This window comes from Scyliorhinus torazame, chromosome 10 (genome assembly GCF_047496885.1).
Source record: "Scyliorhinus torazame isolate Kashiwa2021f chromosome 10, sScyTor2.1, whole genome shotgun sequence".
NCBI lineage: Eukaryota > Metazoa > Chordata > Chondrichthyes > Carcharhiniformes > Scyliorhinidae > Scyliorhinus > Scyliorhinus torazame.
Genome location: NC_092716.1, coordinates 251,689,446 through 251,702,661, shown reverse-complemented (window position 1 = coordinate 251,702,661; position 13,216 = coordinate 251,689,446). Strand labels below are relative to the sequence as shown.

The 13,216-nt window shown below is 47.0% G+C and overlaps 1 protein-coding gene across 7 annotated transcripts in view; it reads left to right on the top strand.

Moving 5' to 3' along the window:
* Positions 1 to 13,216, top strand: part of LOC140384715 (leucine zipper protein 2-like) — a 440,867-nt gene that overhangs the window by 203,982 nt on the left and 223,669 nt on the right. For all 7 annotated transcript variants that reach the window (XM_072466669.1, XM_072466665.1, XM_072466667.1 and 4 more), the window contains exon 3: positions 6,946 to 7,016. In XM_072466669.1, the coding sequence (XP_072322770.1) occupies positions 6,946 to 7,016 (71 nt within the window). The remainder of the gene's footprint in view (positions 1 to 6,945; positions 7,017 to 13,216) is intronic.

The following is a 13,216-nucleotide window of genomic DNA, read 5'->3' as shown; positions in this document are numbered from 1 at the left end:
TGAAGTCTGCTTTCCCACTTTAAAGCTGGTTACTGCAGCTGTCTCTTCAATTCAAAACACTTTATCTGCTTTTCCCTTGAATTCTCCTGAAGTTTGTTCAATTTCTTGGTCTCTGTTCCCTCAACCTCAGTCCTCCTATGACATTCTTTCTATTCGAATTCCCTGATTGGCGGTACTTTATTTGGTTCTTTGGGCAGTCTGTCTTTTTGCAGCCCCCTTGTCCTGTCCAACTTTTCTTCTGGCAGAGCTGAGAGACGTTCACTCCCTGGCTTCCTATCTTCAACTCCAAATATCCAACAAAAACTAAACTTTTAAAGTCTTCCTACCTTGAAGGGTCCCCCAGTTGCTAACCAATGACTTTATGCTTCTGCAAACTTGTTTACTTTTCATGCCGGAACCTCTCTAAGCAAAAGAGGAGCGCAGTTTGAACTGAGCAATCCCCCACACCTTTGTGAAGCGTGAATCTAACTATAGGTTCACCCATCCTTCCACAGAAACATTCAAGGAAAACCCACTTAAAACTATGCCATGGGCTGGATTCTCCGTTCGCGGATGGCAAAATCGCATTCGACGAACGGCCGGAGAATCACAATTTCCGACTGAATCGGGGGCGGCGCCACTTTCGCGGCTGCGCCATGTATCGACGCCCCCCCCGATGCTCCGTTCCCGACCGGCCGAGTTCCCGACGGCGTGGGACACGTGTGGTCTATTTCGCGGGCCGGGTCCATGGACCCGGCAATTCTCCAGGCCGTATTGGCAGCTAGAGCCGGGTGCTCTACTCTGCCGTCCTGCTAGCCCCCAGCAAAATGGGGAATCGGTGGCCGTTTTGCAGCAGTTTCCCTGCCGTTCCCACGCTGGCGTGGGGACATAGTCTCCAAATCGGAGAATCCAGCCCCTTATTTCTAATATTGACCTATTAAAAATTTAAATCCCTTAAACCTACCATTGTTTTCCTGACAGAAGGTGGTGCATTTGGTGTGGATTGTAGCATGGCTTTTGGTACTGCCCCACAGGAGAGATTGATCACCAAAGTTAAAAGCCGATGGGTTCCAAAGCAAAGTGGAAAGTTGGATCCAAAATTAGCTCATAAGCAGGAAGTAAAGCGTGATGGAAATGGGTGATTGGATCGTTCTTTCCAGAGGGCTTCCACAGGGCACAGTACTGGGTCCTTTGCATTTTGTGGTATATATCAATAATTTAAACTTTTTATTTTCTTGTTGTTAAAAACTAATCAACAGTCCTGTCACTCTGTTTCTCCATGTTTAGGCCACAGCTGATAATGATGATAATGATTTGATTTATTGTCACAAGTATCGAAGTACAGTGAAAAGTATTTTTCTGCGGCCGAGGAACGTACTCAGTAGGTACATAGTAGACACAAAGAACAAAGAACAAGAACAAAGAAATGTACAGCACAGGAACAGGCCCTTCGGCCCTCCAAGCCTGTGCCGACCATACTGCCCGACTAAACTACAATCTTCTACACTTCCTGGGTCCGTATCCTTCTATTCCCATCCTATTCATATATTTGTCAAGATGCCCCTTAGATGTCCCTATCGTCCCTGCTTCCACTACCTCCTCCGGTAATGAGTTCCAGGCACCACTACCCTCTGCGCAAAAAAACTTGCCTCGTACATCTACTCTAAACCTTGCCCCTCTCACCTTAAACCTATGCCCCCTAGTAATTGACCCCTCTACCCTGGGGAAAAGCCTCTGACTATCCACTCTGTCTATGCCCCTCATAATTTTGTATACCTCTATCAGGTCGCCCCTCAACCTCCTTCGTTCCAGTGAGAACAAACCGAGTTTATTCAATCGCTCCTCATAGCTTATGCCCTCCATACCAGGCAACATTCTGGTAAATCTCTTCTGCACCCTCTCTAAAGCCTCCACATCCTTCTGGTAGTGTGGCGACCAGAATTGAACACTATACTCCAAGTGTGGCCTAACTAAGGTTCTATACAGCTGCAACATGACTTGCCAATTCTTATACTCAATGCCCCGGCCAATGAAGGCAAGAATGCCGTATGCCTTCTTGACTACCTTCTCCACCTGTGTTGCCCCTATCAATGACCTGTGGACCTGTACTCCTAGATCTCTCTGACTTTCAATACTCTTGAGGGTTCTACCATTCACTGTATATTCCCTACCTGCATTAGCCCTTCCAAAATGCATTACCTCACATTTGTCCGGATTAAACTCCATCTGCCATCTCTCCGCCCAAGTCTCCAGACAATCTAAATCCTGCTGTATCCTCAGACAGTCCTCATCGCTATCCGCAATTCCACCAACCTTTGTGTCGTCTGCAAACTTACTAATCAGACCAGTTACATTTTCCTCCAAATCATTTATATATACTACAAAGAGCAAAGGTCCCAGCACTGATCCCTGTGGAACACCACTGGTCACAGCCCTCCAATTAGAAAAGCATCCCTCCATTGCTACCCTCTGCCTTCTATGGCCTAGCCAGTTCTGTATCCACCTTGCCAGTTCACCCCTGATCCCGTGTGACTTCTCCTTTTGTACTAGTCTACCATGAGGGACCTTGTCAAAGGCCTTACTGAAGTCCATATAGACAACATCTACTGCCCTACCTGCATCAATCATCTTAGTGACCTCCTCGAAAAACTCTATCAAGTTAGTGAGACACGACCTCCCCTTCACAAAACCGTGCTGCCTCTCACTAATACGTCCATTTGCTTCCAAATGGGAGTAGATCCTGTCTCGAAGAATTCTCTCCAGTAATTTCCCTACCACTGAAGTAAGGCTCACCGGCCTGTAGTTCCCGGGATTATCCTTGCTACCCTTCTTAAACAGAGGAACAACATTGGCTATTCTCCAGTCCTCCGGGACATCCCCTGAAGACAGCGAGGATCCAAAGATTTCTGTCAAGGCCTCAGCAATTTCCTCTCCAGCCTCCTTCAGTATTCTGGGGTAGATCCCATCAGGCCCTGGGGACTTATCTACCTTAATATTTTTTAAGACACCCAACACCTCGTCTTTTTGGATCACAATGTGACCCAGGCTATCTACACCCCCTTCTCTAGACTCAACATCTACCAATTCCTTCTCTTTGGTGAATACTGATGCAAAGTATTCATTTAGTACCTCGCCCATTTCCTCTGGCTCCACACATAGATTCCCTTGCCTATCCTTCAGTGGGCCAACCCTTTCCCTGGCTACCCTCTTGCTTTTTATGTACGTGTAAAAAGCCTTGGGATTTTCCTTAACCCTATTTGCCAATGACTTTTCATGACCCCTTCTAGCCCTCCTGACTCCTTGCTTAAGTTCCTTCCTACTTTCCTTATATGCCACACAGGCTTCATCTGTTCCCAGCCTTTTAGCCCTGACAAATGCCTCCTTTTTCTTTTTGACGAGGCCTACAATATCACTCGTCATCCAAGGTTCCCGAAAATTGCCGTATTTATCTTTCTTCCTCACAGGAACATGCCTGTCCTGTATTCCTTTCAACTGACACTTGAAAGCCTCCCACATGTCAGATGTTGATTTGCCCTCAAACATCCGCCCCCAATCTATGTTCTTCAGTTCCCGCCTAATATTGTTATAATTAGCCTTCCCCCAATTTAGCACATTCATCCTCGGACCACTCTTATCCTTGTCCACCAGTACTTTAAAACTTACTGAATTGTGGTCACTGTTACCGAAATGCTTCCCTACTGAAACATCTACCACCTGGCCGGGCTCATTCCCCAATACCAGGTCCAGTACCGCCCCTTCCCTAGTTGGACTGTTTACATATTGTTTTAAGAAGCCCTCCTGGATGCTCCTTACAAACTCCGCCCCGTCTAAGCCCCTGGCACACAAGAATAATCATCAGAGAACATTGACAAATGGTACATCGACAAAATAGTGATTGGTTATAGTGCAGAACAAGGGGCCAAAAAAAGCAAATACATGAGCAAGAGCAGCATAGGGCATCGTGAATAGTGTTCTTACAGGGGGACAGATCAGCCTGAGGGGGAGTCGTTGCGGAGCCTTGTAGCTGTGGGGAAGAAGTTGTCCCTATGTCCTGATGTGCAGGTCTTCAGACTTCTGTATCTTCTGCCTGATGGAAGGGTCTGGAAGAAGGCAATGCCTGGGTGGGAGGGGGTCTCTGACAATGCTGTCTGCCTTCCTGAGGCAGCGGAAGGTGTATACAGAATCAATGTGGGGGTGGCAAGTTTGTGTGATGCGTTGGGCTGAGTTCACCACACTCTGCAGCTTCTTGCGATCTTGGACCGAGCAGTTGCCATACCAGGCTGCGATGCAACCGGATAGGATACTATCTATCGCACATCTGTTTACGTTTGTGAGAGTCGATGCAGACATGCTGAATTTCTTTCGCTTCCGTCGGAGCTGAAGTACTTTATGCGGTTCTGGTCATCACACTTTAAGAACATCTGATTGCACTTGAGAGGGTAACAGGAGATTTACAAAGATTCTGTCTGTTTTGCAAAAGTTTAGTTATGTGGAAACATTGGATAGGCTAGTGTTGTTTTCTTTGCGACAGGGGAGGCTGAGGTGAGGAATCTGATTGAAGTGTATAATATTCTGAGAGGTCCGGATAGAGTGGAAAAGAAGGTCCCGTTCCTTTGATTGAGGGGCCTATAACCACTGGCATAGATTTAAAGTAAGAGGTAGGCGGTTTAGCGGGGCGTCAAGGGAAAATCCTTTCAACCAAAAGGGTGGTACGAATGTGGAACTCACTTGCCAGAAAGGATGTTAGAGGCAGAAATTCGCAGAGCATTTCAAAAAGACTTGGATAGGTTCTTGACGTTCCGCAACCTTTAGGGCTATGGACATAGATCTGGAAAGTAGGGAGGGTACGCATCATCTCGTGTGGATAAAGTGAACCTCCTTATGTATTTCAAATTTTTACGAGTCGGTGAATTCTGTGATTTCATTGAACATTAATACTTCAGATGCATTGCTCATTCTGCAGTTTGTTACAACACCCTGGGCTAGGTCGCAGTCAAATCCATAGAGTCTAGGAATTCCTACAATGCAAAATCATAGAATTTACCGTGCAGAAGTAGGCCATTTGGCCCATCGAGTCTGCACTGGCCCTTGGAAAGAGCACCCTACTTAAGCCACACCTCTATCCTATCCCCGTAACCCAGTAACCCCACCGAACCTTTTTTGGACACTGAGGGCAATTTAGCATGGACAATCCACCTAAGCTGTACATTTTTGGACTGTAGGAGGAAACCGGAGCATCCGGAAGAAGTCCACGCAGACATGGGGAGAACGTGCAGACTGTGACCCATGCCGGAAATCGAACCTGGGACCCTAGAGCTGTGAACCACAGAGCTAACCACTGTGCTACCATGGCCATTTGGCCTATCGAGTTTGCATCGAGTCATTCCCCCATCCTATCCCTGTAACCCTGTAACCCCATCTAACCTGCACATATTTGGACACTGCGGCACAATTTAGCATGGCGAATTCACCTAACATGCACACCTTTGGACTGTGGGAGGAAACCAGAGCACCCGGAGGAAACCCTTGCAGACACGGGGAGAAAGTGCAAACTCCTCACGGCCAGAATTGAACCTGGTTCCTGCCGCTCTGAGGCAGCAGTGTTAGCCACTGGAGCATCCCCCCCCCTTCCTCTCCGCCTCCCACCTCCCCCTTCAGTACCTTATTGTAGCCATAATTCTAATCAAGAAAAATACTTCATAGACAATATAGACGTCCCAAATAGGCCAGTGATTTGCCCCCAAAACTCAGAAAATAACTTGGTTAAAATAAATGAAAAGAAGACAATATAAATAAAGGGTACAATTCTAAATGGGGTGTACGACCTTGGTGAAAACATTTATAAATCAGTGACGGTGGTAGGACAGGGTTAGAGAGAAGTTAATAAAGCATACAGAATCCTGGGCTTTATCAATAAGGCCATAGAATACAAAAGCAAGCAGGTGATGCTAAACCTGTGCAAACACTGGTTGGCCTCAACTGGAGTATTGTGTCCAGTCTGGGCATCACATTTCAGAAACAATGTGAAGGCATTAGAGAGGGTGCAGAAAAGATTCAAAAGAATGGTTCTAGGATGAGGAGCTTCAGTTATATTGATAGATTGGAGAAGATTGGACTATTTTCCTTGGAGACGAGAGAATTTGAGAGGAATTTTGATAGAGGTATGCAGAATCATGAAGGACCTGGACAAAGTACACCGGGGGGAATTGGTCCCATTGGTTGAACGTTCACGAGCCAGAGGGCACAGATTAGCAATTGGCAAGGGAAGCAATGGCGACATGGGGGGGCAACCTTTTTTATGCAGCGATTGGTTCGTATATGGAGTGCACTGCCTGAGAGTGTGGTGGAGGCAGGTTCATTCACGTCCTCAAGGGGTGATTAGATTACTATCTGAACGGGAGTAATGGGCAAGCTACGGGGAGGAGGCAGGAGAGTGGCACTAGGGGAAATAATTTTTCGGAGTGCCAGCACAGACATCATGGGCCAAATGGCCTCCTTCTGTGCTGTAATCATTCTTTGATTCAATGGATCCATGAAATTAAGTCATATAATGTCAGTACTGAATTTAATTTATACTCATAGCAATGTTGTGTATTGAGGAAGTCTTTAATTGGATCAAATCTCCATTACGACTGTATCTATTGATTGATATTATTAAGTTTGCTGTGTGAATGTGAAATTCACAGGGTATATTCATAGTCCTACTCTACTTTTGAAATATCTCCCTTTTCATGTTATCTTTGTCAGTATATTGTGTGCAAAAAGCACTTTGATAATTTTAAAGTTGAATCATTTGGGCTCATGACGAAGTCACACTGTTTTAAATCAGTGGAACAATGCTACCTTTATTACTGCTTATGCAACAAACCCATGAACATTCTTAATGTTGAATTGATTCTGTTGTGATGTCTCATTTGCGAGATCCTTACTGATTGTGCTATTTCCTCTTTCACAAAACCCTTCCAGGCTTTGAAAACTGATGAAGCAGTTGCTCAAAACGATGTGCAGAAACTTCTGGAGATAAGCCAGAAGCAGAAGTGAGTGTCTGTTTATTCCGTCTTTCGCTATTGAGTTATTTTGTTACTAACACAATTGAGTATTGCTGAAAAAGGGGACATGCTGTCAAGCTGTTGGTCTTGCACTCATCAGGCAAGGTTTGCAAGATTACCAGTTGTTTTCAATATCGATTTTGCAATTGGTATTCTTGCGGATTTGTCCTGATAAGTGCAAGATGATAAGCTTCGACAGCCTGTTTTTTTTTCAGCAAAACTCCAGTTCTGTACTCCCAAGCATGTTGATATACCTATTTTTAATAATAGTGTCACCTTTGATGTTGTGTGGACATGTATTCGAAGAACATTTGAACACATTCTAAAGTCAAGATGTAACTCTCTTGGAACTTAATTCGCCACCAAAAGTTTTAATACGAGTCTTAAATGACACAAAATGCTGTTTCTCTTGACCATGTTGACTATATCATACACACTTGCCTCTTAAGATGCATTCTGAAAAGTTATTCAATAAGTTATGCTTCATACCAACAAGGTGTGAATCCTGATTGACTATGTTTATATAGAATCCCGACAGTGCAGATGGAGGCCCATCAAAGCTGCACTGACCCTCTAAAAGAGCACCCTGCCTAGTCCTATCCCCGACCCTAACCCCATTACCCCACCTAACCTTACCATCTTCGAACACTAAGCGGGTAATTTAGCACGGCCAATCCACTTAATGCGCGCATCTTTGGATTGTGGGAGGAAACCGGAGCACCCGGAGGAAACCCAGTGCAGACACGGGGAGAAAGCGCAAACTGCACACAGAGAGTCAGCCGAGGTCGGAATTGAACCTGGGACCCTGCCGCTGTGAGGCAGCAGTGCTAACCGCTCTGCCACCGTGCTGCCCTTCCATAATTATGGAAGAAACCAACAGGAATAAAAGGAATCTTGGTTCCGATCAGATTGATCTCTCGTTCTTTCCCTAAGTGGTATAAATATTTTGAGGAAAGATAGCAAACATTACAAGCTAATTACATTCAGGGCTTAAATGTTTTAACCACACTCGACACATTTGCCTTTAGGCCACTTTTTATGAAGTTATTTTTTTTGATCTCAGGTTCACAGCTGGTGGGTGTAAACAGTTTGTGACTCTTAAACGATATCCAATGAGCCATACTTTAAAACACAAATAATTGTCAGGGTCATTAAAAGGTGATGATTGGTCTTGCGCACTCACCCAAAGGTTCTGTACATTTGGACAAATAATGGAATCTAAATCATATCAATGTATTATTAGGAAACCAAACACTCGTGCTGTAAATTCCCTTTGGATTTTTCCCATTCTTCAGCTGTAGTATTGGGCTGATAGAGGCAGGTCGTGGGAACTGAGCAATTCCCTGGCTTGGTGCGTCCACATCGGGGCGGGGTGGGGGGGGGAACACCTGCAAAGGCAGGATATTCATGGTAGGGGGTTGGGAGGTACTGGAGTCTGCATCCCCTTTGGAAACCTTTTGCAGGCAGCCACATGGGCTGCTGAGTACTGAGAGAGAGGCTGGTAGCCGGGCGTGACTCAGAGCTCTAGGACGTTGTTCCAGTTATGAATAAAGCACTCAGGCCCTCTCGCCCCCATCTTTCGCACTTCCACACATTCTCCATGGCCTATCCATGCTACGCCATGTCCCTGTACCCACCCCAAATTGCCCCTCACTCTCGCCAGACCATCCTGTGCCCCTCCACCCACCTCCGATGGCCTTTACTGCCATGCAATCACAGAACTGCGTGAAGAAGGAGGCAATTGGGCCAATTGTGCCTGCATCGACATTGCCACGGGTAAGACCATGGCAACCTTTCAAATGTTTCCTCATCCAACCATGATTCATGATATGAGGGGCTATGAACCACGCATCCTTGAAAAATCTGACTTAACTCCATGAAAATTGCACGGGGGGGAAAGGAGGGTGGGAAGGGCAGTGCAGGGTACGAGGAAATCCCCGCAATAGAGCCGGCCAATTTGGGAGTGCAGGATGCAGGCTGGAGTACTCTATTTTTAAGAACATAAGACATAGGGCAGGAGTAGACCATATGATCCCTTGATTTTCTCTAAATTCTGGTAAAGTTTTTTGTGGGTTTCCTCCGGGTGCACCGGTTTCCTCCCACAGTCCAAAGATGTGCAAGTTAGGTGGATTGGCCATGCGAAATTGCCCTTAAGTGGGGGTTACTGGGATACGGGGATAGGGTAGAGATGTGGGCTTCAGTAGGGTGCTCTTTGCAAGGGCCGGTGCAGACTCGACGGGCCGAATGGCCACCTTCTGCACTGTAAATTCTATAGTTCTATGATTCTATGACCCAACCTTCACCCAACAGGTCGTTCCTTTACAGCCCTCAGTCCAGGGCAGGGTAGTGGTGGGGGAGGGGTCCAGCGCTAGGAGAGGGTGCGCCCCAAGATGTTTACTCCCATGCCGTAAATTTCCTGAGTCCCTCGCTCTACACTTTCCTGGGATGGCAAAATTTGTATGGCTTATTGCAGATTCGAGGAAGGCTCGGCCAGTAGTTACTTCTGGGAGGCTGCATTGTTGATGCCGCATAATAGACGGTCTCGCAGCATTTCCTGCAGAGCAGTACCATATTCGCAAAACCCGGCAATCTTGCGCACCCTGCACTCACCCAGGGTACTCTCCAAGGTATTAAAAGGATACCGTTGTATGATAATGGATGGAGTTGGGTTAAAGTGCTGCCAGTAACTAGTTAGTTCAAAGTTTGCGTGTCGGTCGCTGCTGGGTAGGTAAGGCTGATCACTCTGAAAGTACATATACCACAAGCAGTTTGCAAAAAGATTGCCTGCTGATCATTCTCCGTGATATTGTTTGCCGGGAAAAGTAGCACATTCTCTCCGCATACCAATTCCAGTCTTCCAAGCTGGTACCAGAGACATCTAACCATCCGAACAGAGGCAGAATGAAAAGAAAATTCCAAGCTTTCTCCAACAGGGACCGAGAGGTGGCTTATCCGATAGTGTAGCAGCATCAATAGCTATCCAGTTTGACCCTCATCGCCAGTTTAAGAAGGCCACGAAGGAGTCCACACCAAATAGTTCAAAGATACTTAGTTTATTTACGATAACTATTATTTACGCCACACGGTCAATCCCAACTGGATCTGCCTTGCTGGTGCCTAACTGGCCGGCTTTATATACCCTACAGCTATACCACTACACATTGATTAGAGGTTCCCCACCCCCATAACGGGGGAGCTTGTATTCTGCAAGGGTCAAGATAAAGTTTATTGTTCCCTCCCCAAGATACTTGTGGGTTATAACATCTACGGAAACCGAAACTGCCCATAGCCCTTTGGTGGACTCACCAAAGCTCTATACAGTTGTCGCAAAACCTCTTTGTACTTCATGCTTTTCTGATAAATGTCAAACTGGCATTTGTCTTGTTAATTGCTTGCTGTAACTAAATGTTAGCTTTCTGTTTTCCTTGTATGAGTACATCTAACCCTCTCTGAATATCAATGTTATTTATAAGTTTCACACCTTTTAAAAAATATTCTGTTTTTCTATTCTTGCAACCAATGTTGTAACTTATCCTTACAACCAAACCTCACACCTCCCCGCATTATAATCCATCTGTTATCTTGTTGCCCTCTCACTAACCCCGGCACGGTGACACAGAGTGTAGCACTGCTGCCTCATAGCGCGAGGGACCCAGGTTCAATTACAGCCTGGGGTGGCTGTCTGTGCGGAGTCTGCACGTTCTCCCCGTGTGTGCGTGGGTTTCCTCCGGCTGCTCCGGTTTCCTCCCACAGTCTAAAGATGTGCAGGTTAGGTGGAATGGCCATGCTAAATTGCCCCTTAGTTTCAAAAAGGTTGGGTGGGCTTGCTGGGTTATGGGAGTAGGATGGGGGTCTGACCCTAGGTAGGGTGCTCTTTCGGAGGATTAGTGCGGGCTCGATGGGCGGAGTGGCCTCCTTCTGCACTGTAAGGATTCTATGATTCTGTCCATATCTCTTTGCAGCCCCATTATACCCTCCACAAAACTTACATTCCCACTTGGCTTTGTACCATCAGATAACTTAGATACGTGACTCTATGGGCGGGATTCTCTGATCCTGAGTCTAAGTGTTGACGCCGTCGTAAACGCCGTCGCGTTTTACGACGGCGTCAACAGGCCCCCAGGAGCAGCGATCCTGCGCTTTATAGGGGACAAGCATGGCACTGGAGCGACTCACGCAGCTCCAGCTGCCAATACCGGCGTCAAATGGGTGGTGCGGGCCTGCGCATGCGCCTGCGGCCGGCGTGAATTCGCGCATGCACGTTACGACTGGCGCGGACTCGCGCATGCCGCTAATTGCCTTCTCCGCGTCGTCCCCATGAAACATGGTGGAGAGCTACAGGGGCTCGGCGTGGAGTAAAATAGGCCCCCACCAGGAGAAGCCAGCCTGTCGATCGGTAGGCCCCAGTCGCGTGCCAGGCCATGGTGGAGGCCACCCCCGGGGTCGGTTCCCCCCTCCCTCCAACCAGGCCGTCCTACGCAGGATGAGCGGTGACGTCCCGCCGGGTAGGACCACATGTAAACGGCGGCGGCGGCCACTCGGCCCAATGGTGCGGAGAATCGCCGGGGGGGGGGGGGGGCGCATAGAGCGTCCCCCGACCGACACTGCGCCGACCACGCCAGCGCCAATGGCGACGATTCTCCAGTGACCAGAGAATCGGCGGACTGGCGTCGGGGCGGCGTTGCGTGAATCACGCCCAGCCCCCCCGCCGATTCTTTGACCCGACCCGGGGTCAGAGAATCCCGCCCTATGTCTCTTTACCGAAGCGATTAATATGGATCAAAGGTAGCTGAGGCCTTACTAATACTAATCCTTATTACCTTACTGGTTATAGCCTGCCAACTTGAAAATGCACTTTTTATCCCTACTCTGTGCTCCCTGTCCATTGACCCTAGTTATAATTTAATCTTTATTATTGTTACAAGTAGGCTTACAATACCACTGCAATAACGTTGTTGTGAAAATCCCCTAGTCACCACATACCGGCGCCTGTTCAGGTACACTGAGGGAGAATTCAAAATGACCAATTCACCTAACAAGCATGACTTTTGGAACTTGGGTGAGGAAACCGGAGCACCCGGATGAAACCCACGCAGACACGGGGAGAAAGTGCAGACTCTGCAAAGACAGTGACCCAAGTGGGAATCGAACCCGGGACTCTGGTGCTGTGAAGCAACAGTGCGAACCACTGTGCTACCTATTCTTCCTTCATGAGCCACTGATGCTCACAGATCTTTTTAAACATATTTTCACTGAAAATTTTGAATAATTTGTCAATTTTTCCTTTATCAACTTTTCCTTCATGGCTATCCAATTGGATTTGGCTAAGTTTAAGATTCTTGTTTTGAATCTGAATATGTTACTCTCAAGCTGAACATACAGTTCCATTGTATTATGACAACTTTTTTCCCAGAGGACTTAGATTAGTAATTTACTCTGTTTTATAGCACAATATTAGCTGTAAAATTGTTCTCTACCCAATTGGTACCATGATACAGTTCTCTCAGAGGTTCCTGCAAAAGTGTTCCACAAACTCCTCCCTGGGCCAGTATTGTCAATTTGATTTGTCTTGTTAACATGAATATTAAAGCCTCCCACAATTATGACTTGCCTTTGTTACAAGCTCTAATTATTTGTTGCTTAATGCTCTATAAAATAGTGCAGTGCAGAAGGAGGCCGTTCGGCCCATCGAGTCTGCACTGACTACCCAAGCCCTCACTACCACCCTATCCCCGCAACCCAATAACCCCTCCTAACATTTTTGGTCACCACGGGCAATTTATCATGGCGAATCCACCTAACCTGCACGTCTTTGGACTGTGGGAGGAAACCGGAGCACCCGGAGGAAACCCGCGCAGATACGGGGAGAACGTGACTCCACACAGACGGGGAGACTCCACACAGACAGTGACCCAGCGGGGAATCGAACCTGGGACCCTGGCGCTGTGAAGCCACAGTGCTATCCACTTGTGCTACCGTGCTACCCAAGATGGTATGACAACTTTTGGGTGGCCCATAAACTGCTTCCCACTAGAAGTACTGACCCTTGCTATCTTAAGTTCTGCTCCTGACAATTCTAATCCCTAATCTCCTGAGCCAAGATCCTTTCTCATGGCAGTCCTTAGGTCATCAGGGTTACTACACCTTTAACATAAGAACGAGGAGCAGGAGTAGACCATCTGGCCCCT